The sequence below is a fragment of the Myotis nattereri genome, assembly GCF_964212035.1.
Source record: "Myotis nattereri genome assembly, chromosome: Y".
In the NCBI taxonomy this organism is placed as follows: Eukaryota; Metazoa; Chordata; class Mammalia; order Chiroptera; family Vespertilionidae; genus Myotis; species Myotis nattereri.
Window position 1 is genome coordinate 39,513,244 of NC_138094.1, and position 9,954 is coordinate 39,523,197.

Sequence of the window (9,954 nt, forward strand, 5' to 3'; positions counted from 1 at the left end):
AGGCTTCCTCCTCTCTGGTTCCAGGGTGTGTCACCTGAGAACTGCCACTGCCAAGTCACCACAGCCTGGCAGCTCCTGCATTGAGGATCAGCACCCTGGTGGCCATTGCGCGTCATAGTGGACTGTCGGACAGTCGCTTAGTCTTTTATTGTAGAGAAAAAAAATTGAATAAATTCATATAATATAAATTAGGCACAATAATATATTAACTAATAATCAAGTAAAAGTATCCTATCTAATAGTAGAGAAACATGGTAATTAGCTGTACCTCCGCTACCCTTCCCATTGGCTAATCAGGGTGATATGCAAATTAACTGCCAACCAAGATGGCGGCCAGCAGCCAGGCAGCTTGAAGCAAACAGGTGGCTTGCTTTCTTCAGTGACGGAGGACTCCAACGTTCCCCGCCTGGCTTGCCGGCCTCTGAGCTTGCAGTTTAAGAAACATTGTTACAAATACAGAAGCTAAACAAAACCCCAGAAACCTGCTTTCAGCCAGCCAGGCTTCAGTCAGCAGGACCGCAACATTGTTTCAATTATAGAACAAACACAGATCCCTGCTTTCAGCCAGCCGGGATCTCAGAGCTGGAGTGAGCAGGACCGCAACAGTGTTACAATTAGAGAACACAAACAAACCAGATACCTGCTTTCAGCAGCTGAGGCCTCAGAGCTGGAGCCAAGCCTCAGAGCTAAAGCTGGCCCAGAATAAAAAAGAAAAAGAAAAAAAGGACACGTTGGGAGCTTCAGTCACCCGCCAGCCTGAAAACAGCCCTCCATCCCCTCACCCAGACTGGCCAGGAACCCCAGTGGGGACCCCCACCCTGAAGGGGATGTGACCCTCTGCAAACAGCAACCATCCCCTCATCCAGGCTGGCCAGGCCCCCAGTGGGGACCCCCACCCTGATCCAGGACACCCTTCAGGGCAAACCAGCCGGCCCCCACCCATGCACCAGGCCTCTATCCTACATAGTAAAAGGGTAATATGCCTCCAAGCACCGGAATCAGTGGAGCCGCGAGGCCTTCCGGCACCGGGTTCAGCATGACAGGAGGCAGTGTCCAAACCCCCTGATCGCCCTGCGGCTCTGTGTGTGACAGGGTGCGGGTCCACAACCTCCCTATCCGCCCTGCTCTGTTCGTGACGGGAAGGAGCCCCAACCCCCTGATCAGCCCTGCTCTGTGCCTGATAGGGGGGTGCTCCCCAACCCCCTGATCGCCCTGCGGCTCTGTGTGACAGGGTGTGGCGCCCCAACCCCTGATCGGCCCTGCTCTGTGTGTGACAGGATGCGGCGCCCCACCCCACAGGCCCTGCTTTGTGTGTGACGGGGTAGAGCCATAACCTCCCCATTGGCCCTGCCCTGAGTGTGACAGTGGCGGTGCCCCAACCCCCTGATTGGCCCTGCTCTGTGGGTGATAGAGAGTGGCGCCCAAACCCCCTGATCCACCCTGCATAGTGTGTGACAGGGGACGTTGCCCCAACTCTCCTATCAGCCCTACTCTGTGAGTGACAGGGGGAGCTTCTCAACCCCCTGATTGGCCCTGCTCTGTGTGTGACGGGGGAGCTCCCCAAACCCCTATCGGCCCTGCTCTGTGGGTGACAGGGTACGGAGCCCCAACCCCCCTGATGTGCCCTGCTCTGGATGTGGCAGGGGGCAGCGCCCCAACCCCCTGATCAGCCCTGCTGTGTGCATGACAGGGAGTGGTGCCGCAACCTCCCTATCTACCGTGCCTTGAGTGTGACAGGGGGCGGTGCCCCAACCCCCCAATCAGCCCTACTCTGAGTGTGACTAGGGGTGGCATTGCAACTTCCCGATCTGCCCTGCTCTGTGTATGACAGGGAGCAGCGCCCCAACTCCCCAATCGGCCCTGCTCTGAGCCCGACCAGGGGCTGCACCTAGGGATTGGGCCTGCCCTCTGCCACCCGGGAGCAGGCCTAAGCCAGCAGGTCGTTATCTCCCGAGGGATCCCAGACTGCGAGAGGGCACAGGCTGGGCTGAAGGACTCCTCCCCCGAGTGCACAAGTTTTTGTGCAGCAGGCCTCTAGTTCTAATAAAAGAGTAATATGCAAATTAACCACTACTCCCTCACAAAGATGGTGGTGACCGAGGAGCTGCAGCAAGCAGGAAGCTTGGGTTGCCCCCAGCGATGGAGGAAGCCAAGCTTCCCATCTGCCCTGGTCAGCACTTGGCTCCGCTCAAGGCTACAAAGTTTTAATTATAGAAGATAAATAATTCCCAGATACCTGCTGAAAAAAAATAAAAGTAAAAACGAGAGGTTGGGAGGTTGTGTCACTGGGGGGTGTGGCCAGCCTGAAAATGGCCATCAGCTCCTCACCCTGGCTGGCTGGGAACCCCAGGAGGGAACCCCACTGTGAAGGGGCTGTGGCCAGCCTGTAAACAGCCCTCAGCCCCTCACACAGGCTGGCCAGAACCCCATGGGGGGCTTAGCCAGCCTGCAAACAGCAATCAGCCTCTCACCCAGGCTGGCCAGGCACCCAGGGGTACCCGTACCTTGATCCAGGACGCCCTTCAGGCAAACCAGCCGGCCCCCACCCATACACCAAGCTTCTATCCCGTATAATAAAAGGGTAATATGAAAATTGACACCAACAGCAGAATGACTGGGAATGATTGGTCACTATGACACACTGACCACCAGGGGGCAGATGCTTAATGCAGGAGCTGCCCCCTGGTGGTCAATGCGCTCCCACAGGGGGAGCTCTGCTCAGCCACAAGCCAGGCTGATGGCTGCCAGCTTGCGGTGGTAGCGGAAACCTCCCCCGCTGCCTCAGCAGCGCTAAGGTTGTCTGACTGCAGCTTAAGCCTGCACCCCACTGGCAAGTGGACATCCCCCAAGGGTTCCCAGGCTACCAAAGGGATGTCTCACAGCATAGGCCCAATCCCCTGGGAAGCGGGCCTAAGCCATCAGGTGGTCATCCCCTAGGGGGTCCCAGACTGTGAGAGGGCACTGGCCAGGCTGAGACTCCCCCCCCCCCCCCCGAGTGCACAAATTTTTGTGCACCGGGTCTCTAGTATGGATATAAACAGAAAAAGTAAGTATTAAAGCTTATATTATAGAAGACTACCAGTATGTCCCCAACAAAACATCAACTTCATATCACAGCTGATAATGAGAATATCATTATCTCGTAGGTGAGAAAGATTACCAGGTACCTGTTAGGGTCAAGAGGCTAAAAGGGCTAAAGAATTATGAATTTATTAGAGGCCTGGTGCACAAAAATTTGTACACTTGGGGGGATTCCTTAGCCTGGCCTTGCCCTCCCTCAGTCTGGGACCCCTCAAGGGCTGTCCACCTGCTGTTTTAGGCCCACTCCCCTGTGGATCAGGAATAAGCTTGCAGTCACATCCTCCTAGCAGCCTGGAGCTCTCGGGGGATGTCCACTTGCCAGTGGGGAGCAGGCCTAAGCTGCAATCAAACATCTTTAGCACTGCTGAGGAAGTGGGAGAGGCTTCCGCTACCACCACTGTGCTGGCAGCCATAAGCCTGGCTTGTGGCTGAGCAGAGCTCCCCCTGTGGGAGCACACTGACCACCAGGAACAGCTCCTGTATTGAGCATCTACCCCTGGTGGTCAGTGGGTGTGATAGTGATTAGTCATTCCCAGTCGTTCTGCTGTTAGGGTCAATTTGGATATTACCCTTTTATTATATAGGATAGAAGCCTGGTGCATGGGTGGGGGCTGCTGGTTTGCCCTGAAAGGTGTCCTGGATCAGGGTGGGGGTCCCCACTGGGGTGCCTTGCCAGCCTTGGTGAGGGGATGATGGCTATTTGCAGGCTTGTCAAGCCCCCCCAGTTGGTACCCTCACCCCATGGGAGTGTGGTCATCCTGGGTGAGGGGTTGATGGCTGTTTGCAGGCTGGCCACACCCCTTTCATGGTGGGGCTCCCCAATGGGCTGTCTGGCCAGCCCGGGTGAGGGGCTGATGGCTGTTTGCAGGCTGGCCAAGACCCCCAGTGAGGTCCCTAACCCCGTGATGGTGTGGCCTGCCTGGGTGAGGGGCTGAGGGCCGTTTTCAGGCTGGCCACAGCCCCTTCAGGGTGGTGGTTCCCACTGGGGTGCCTGTCCAGCCTGGGTGAGGGGCTGATGGTTGTTTTCAGGATGTGCACACGCCCTTCAGGGTGGGGTTCCCCACTGGGGTGTCTGGCAAGCCTGGGTGAGAGTCTGATGGCTGTTTTTAGGCTGGCCACAGCCGCGGGCTGGAAGCAGGTATCTGGGATTTATTTATCTTCTATAATTGAAACTTTGTAGCCTTGATCAGAGCTCAGGGCCTGCAGGGCAGGCGGGAAGCTTGGCTTCCTCCATTTCTAGGGGCAACCCAAGCCTCCTAATCACTCCAGCATTGTGGCCACCATTATCTTAGTTGGGTTAATATGCATAGTTGCTACTGATTGGCTTCTGGGTGTGGCTTGTGTGTTGCAGAGGTATGGGCAATTTGCATGTTTAACTTTTATTAGATTAGATTAGGCCATCTGGAGCCCCAAAATGGAGCCAGCATCAGGGAACAGGGCCTCAGAGATTTTAAAGAATTTTAGGTGAGATTTTTCTGGGCAGAGCATTCTTTGAGCAGGTACGGATCCTAGGAAGGCTGGAAGGGAAGGATAATGTCTTAGCAAGTGGAATGTGGTCTTAGTGAATTGGAATGTGGTCTAAGCAAAAGGGGATGTACATTGTGAAGTGGCCTAACGGTCAGTGCCCAAAGGAGATATATTGATTCACTTATTTGATCAGACCTAACAATCCAGACTTTTTGTTTTATGGAATAGAGATGAGGTCATATCTTCCATAGTTACTTCCTGCTTAGGAGGGATGTCAAGATGATGGGATAGATTTTGATTGTGGTAGACTGGAACACTATAGATTTCTCCTGGTTGGAGCAAGGGATTGCAGCAGCATGATTTTCCTGAGAGACTGGTTGGTGAAGCAATCCTGATGAGTGACTTGGGACATAAAAGCTGGTCCTGAGGCTGCCACAGCATCACTTGTATGGTTTTGCTGCTTTTCTGGACCTGGAGATGGGTGTTGGTGCCATGTTGGCCCACAGCCCATCTGGATTCCCAGGTGACCTAATAAATTCATAATTCTTTACACCTTTTGGTCTCATGGGTCCCTTCTTTGGCAACCCTAACATTTGGTGCCAAAACCCAGCCCTGGGAGTCAGAGATTTTAAAGAACTCTAGGCGGGCTTTTTCTGGATGAATTATCTGGGCGGGTCCTGAGGGGAGGATAATGGTCTTAATAAGTGGAATGTTGTCTTAGCAAGTGGAAGGTGGTCTTCGCAAAAGGAAATATTGGTTGTGAAGTCTAAAGGTCAGTTCCAAGGGGATAGGGTGTTGATTCAATTATTTGTTCAGACCTAACAGAACCTAACTAGTTAACTGCCATGCATCCAAAACGGAGACCATCCCCACATGCCATGATATTTTAAATTTAATTTAAAAAATCAATTGCAATGAATATTATAAAAATAAATATATTACTCACAATTTGGTGTTCTTGAATATTTTCAGCTAAAAATTCTCACAAAAAAATGATTCTAAATTTGGTCAGGATTGACATTTAGGGAAAACATTTCTTTTTCCAGTCAACAAAAGATAAACTGTATTGAGGCCCTAGCATCACAGGGTTCAGGTATAAGGTTGCCCTGTGGATCCAAGGAGTTGGTGGAGGGGCCGTATTTAACCTTCTTCCTGGGGCACAGGTTATTGGTGTGGCCGCACTTCTTCTTGCAGCAGTTAACAGCATCGGGGTGCAGGTAGGTGTAACACTTGCGGCAGATCATCTTGTTGCAGTTGTACTTCGGCATGAGCTGGTGGAGTGAGGGTTTGATGATGGCACCCCTCAGAAAAAGTGCAGGGTGGACTCTTTCTGAATATTATAGTCTGAGAGAATGCAACCATCCTCTAGCTGTTTGCCCACAAAAATCAGATGCTGCTGATCAGGCGGGATGCTCGCCTTGTCTTAGATTTTACTTTGACATTCTCAATGATGTCACTGGGCTCAACCTCAAGGGTGATGGTCCTGCCAGTCAGGGTCTTCACAACGATCTACATCTCTGCGTCTGCTGGGGAAGCTGCTTCGCCACCTTGGTGACCGGAAAACATTTATTTTTATAGGTTCGCATGGTGTGGGGGGAAGGTCTGCCGCTTGCGTCTACACACACTATGGCATACAATGGGTTAAATCTTTCATGTCTAATAAGGAAGGAGTATGAAGAGACAGATATTGTTTCCATATACTCCTGGTTTCATAAGAAGGGTAATCCTATCTAATAAAAGAGAAACATGGTAATTGGCGTATGACCGCTACCCTTCCAATTGGCTAATCAGGGCGATATGCAAATTTACCGCCAGCGAAGATGGCAGCCGGCAGCCAGGCAGGTTGAAACTAACATGAGGTTTGCTTGCTTCAGTGACAGAGGACTCCAACGTTCCCCGCCTGCTGCTGCCGGCCTCTGAGCTGCACTCTAAGCAACTATGTTACAAATATAGAAGCTAAACAAAACCCCAGAAACCTGCTTTAGTCCGCCGGACTTCAGCCAGAAGGATCGCAACATTGTTTCAAATACAGAAGATAAACAAAGGCCAGAAACCTGCTTTCAGCAGCAGAGGACTAAGAGCTGGAGCCAAGCCTCAAAGCTAAAGCTGGGCCAGAATAAAAAACAAAAGAAAAAGAAAAAAAGGCGCGGTTGGGAGTTTCAGTCACCCGCCAACCTGAAAACAGCCCTCAGCCCCTCACCCAGACTGGCCAGGCACCCCAGTGGGGACCCCCCACCCTGAAGGGTGTGTGACCAGCTACAAACAGCCATCATCCCCTCACCCAGGCTGGCCAGGCACCCCAGTGGGCACCCCCACCCTAATCCAGGACACCCTTCAGGGCAAACCAGCCGGCACAAACCCATGCACCAGGCCTCTATCCTATATAGTAATTTTCCTATAGGGTAATATGCCTCCCAGCACCGGGATTAGTGTGACAGGGGGCTGTGTCCAAACCCCTTGATCGCCCTGCGGCTCTGTGTGTGACAGGACGGGGCCACAACCTCCCTATGCACCCTGCTCTGTTCATGACAGGGGAAGGCGCCCCAACCCCCTGTTCAGCCCTGCTCTGTGCCTGATAGGGGGGAGCTCCCCAACCCCCTGATCACCCTGCGACTTTGTGTGTGACAGGGTGTGGCACCCCAACCCCCTGATCGGCCCTGCTCTGAGTGTGACAGGGTGCGGCGCCCCAACCCCCCCCTCCTCCACGGGCCCTGATCTGTGTGTGATGGGGTAGAGCCATAAATTCCCCATCAGCCCTGCCCTGAGTGTGAGAGTGGCAGAACCCCAACCCCCTGATCGGCCCTGCTCTGTTGGTGATAGAGGGCGACGCCCCAACCTCCTGATGGGCCCTGCTCTGTGCGTGACAGAGGGCAGCACCCGAACCCCCTGATAGGCCCTACTCTGTGCGTGACAGGGTACAGAGCCCCAAACCCCTGATGGGCCCTGCTCTGTGCATGACGGGGTGGCGCCGCAACGCCATCGACCCTGCCTTGAGTGTGACAGGGGGCGTTCCCCCTCCCCTCAATTGGCCCTACCCTGAGCTTGACTAAGGGTGGCATCACAACCTCCCGATCGCCCTGCTCTGTGCATGACAGGGGGCGGCGCCCCAACTCCCCAATCAGCCCTGCTCTGAGCCCGACCAGGGACTGCACCTAGGGATTGGGCCTGCCCTCTGCCACCCGGGAGCAGGTCTAAGCTAGCAGGGCGTTATCTCCTGAGGGGTCCCAACTGCGAAAGGGCACAGGCCGGGCTGAGGGACCCCTCTCCTCCCCTCCGAGTGCACAAATTTTTGTGCACTGGGTCTCTAGTCCTATCTAATAATAGAGAAACATGGTAATTAGCTGTACCTCCTCTATCCTTCCCATTGGCTAATCAGGGCAATATGCAAATTAACTGCCAGCCAAGATGGCGGTCAGCAGCCAGGCAGCTTGAAACTAACATGAGTCTTGCTTGCTTCAGTGACGGAGGAAACCTACGTTCCCTGCCTGCCTTGCTGGCTTCTGAGCATGCAGTTTCAAAAACATTGTTATAAATATAGAAGCTAAACAAAACCCCAGAAACCTGCTTTCAGCGAGCCAGGATCTCAGAGCTGGAATTGATACAGAGTTTCGATTATAGAACCGAAACAAACCCGATACCTGCTTTCAGGAGTGGAGGCCTAAGAGCTGGAGCCTCAGAGCTAAAGCTGGCCCAGATTCAAAATAAAAGAAAAGAAAAAAGGAGTGGTTGGGAGCTCCCGTCACCCACCAGCCTGAAAACAGCCCTCAGCCCCTCACCCAGACTGGCCAAGCACCCCAGTGGGGACCCCTACACTGAAGGGTGTGTGACCAGCTGTAAACAGCAATCATCCCCTCACCCAGGCTGGCCAGTCACCCCAGTGGGGACCCTCACCCTGATCCAGGACACCCTTCATGGCAAACCAGCCAGCCCCACCCATGCACCAGGCCTCTATCCTATATAGTAAAAGAGCAATATGCCTCCCAGCACCGGGATCAGTGGAGCCGCAAGGCCTCCCAGCACCAGGATCAGCGTGACAGGGGGCAGTGTCCAAACCCCCTGATCGCCCTGCGGCTCTGTATGTGGCAGGGGGTGGGGCCACAACCTTTCTATCAGGCCTGCACTGTTCGTGACAGGGGAAGGCGCCCCAACCCCCTGATCAGCCCTGCTCTGTGCTGGATAGGGGGAAGCTCCCCAACCCCCTGATCGCCCTACATCTGTGTGTGTAACAGGGTGCAGCACCCCAAGGCCCCCCCCCCAAGGTACCCTGTTCTGTGTGTGATGGGGTAGAGCCATAACCTCCCCATTGGCCCTGCCCTGAGTGTGACAGTGGCAGCTCCCCAACCCCATGATCAGCCCTGCTCTGTGGGTGATAGAGGGCGACGTCCCCACTGCCCCCAACGGGCCCTGCTCTGTGTGTGGCGGATTAGAGCCATAACCTCCCTATCGGCCCTGCCCTGAGTCTGACAGGGTACGGCACCCCAACCCCCTGATCCACCCTGCTCTGTGTGTGACAGGGGGCGGTGCCCCAACTCCCCTATTGGCCCTACTCTGTGCGTGACAGGGGGGAGCTCCCCAACCCCCTTATTGACCCTGCTCTGTGCGTGACACTGTACAGAACTCCAACCCCCCTGATGGGCCCTGCTTTGTGAGTGACGGGGCAGCGCCCCAACCCCCTGATTGGCCCTGCTCTGTGCGTGACAGGGGCTGGCGTCGCAACCTCCCCATCGAACCTGCCTTGATTGTGACAGGGGGCGGTGCCCCAACCCCCCAATCAGCCCTACCCTTAGCATGACTGAGGGCGGCGCCCCAACTCCCCAATCGGCCCTGCTCTGAGCCCGACCAGGGGCTGCACCTAGGGACTGGGCCTGCCCTCTACCACCTGGGAGCAGGCCTAAGCCAGCAGGTCGTTATCTCCCGAGGGGTCCCAGACTGTGAGAGGGCACAGTCTGGGCTGAGGCACCCCCCTTTCCCACCGAGTGCACAAATTTTTGTGCACCGGGCCTCTAGTTTTATATATATTTATACTGATAAAAGGGTAATATGCTAATTAGACCAGATGTCTTCCGGATATCCTCTGGGCAAAGCCACAACAGCTGAGGGTTGGCTGCACAGGAGAGGCAACGGTATAGGCAAGTCCAGCGCCGCAGTCTCTTTCACAAAGGCCGCAGGAGAGCCCAGCCTCATTGGAGAGCCGGCACCGCAGCAACTTTTGCAAAGTTGGCACGGGAGAGGCCTCAGCACGCGTGGGTCCAGCAACCCGGCCCCTTCTGCAGAGGCAGCAGGAGAGGGGGCTGCATGATCCCAGTTCCACTGCTTCCCCTTCTGTTGAGGCAGCCACAGAAGTGTGGCTCGGGCTAATCACAATGCTATGCCTCCTCAGAGGCTGGACAGGGTGCGACCTGCTGT

The 9,954-nt window shown here is 54.7% G+C and overlaps 1 protein-coding gene and 1 pseudogene across 2 annotated transcripts in view; one reads left to right on the top strand and one right to left on the bottom strand.

Annotated features, from left to right (window-relative positions):
• Positions 1-6,663, top strand: part of LOC308512223 (eukaryotic translation initiation factor 1A, X-chromosomal) — a 55,634-nt gene extending 48,971 nt beyond the window's left edge. Inside the window, exon 7 of the mRNA XM_081082023.1 lies at positions 6,423-6,663. Coding sequence (XP_080938149.1) covers positions 6,423-6,425 — 3 coding nt within the window. The 3' untranslated portion in view covers positions 6,426-6,663. The remainder of the gene's footprint in view (positions 1-6,422) is intronic.
• On the bottom strand, positions 5,595-6,114 carry LOC308512195 (ubiquitin-ribosomal protein eL40 fusion protein-like; annotated as a pseudogene). The gene has a single exon. The product of its transcript is annotated as a ubiquitin-ribosomal protein eL40 fusion protein-like (transcript).
• Positions 6,664-9,954: the final 3,291 nt, after the last annotated feature.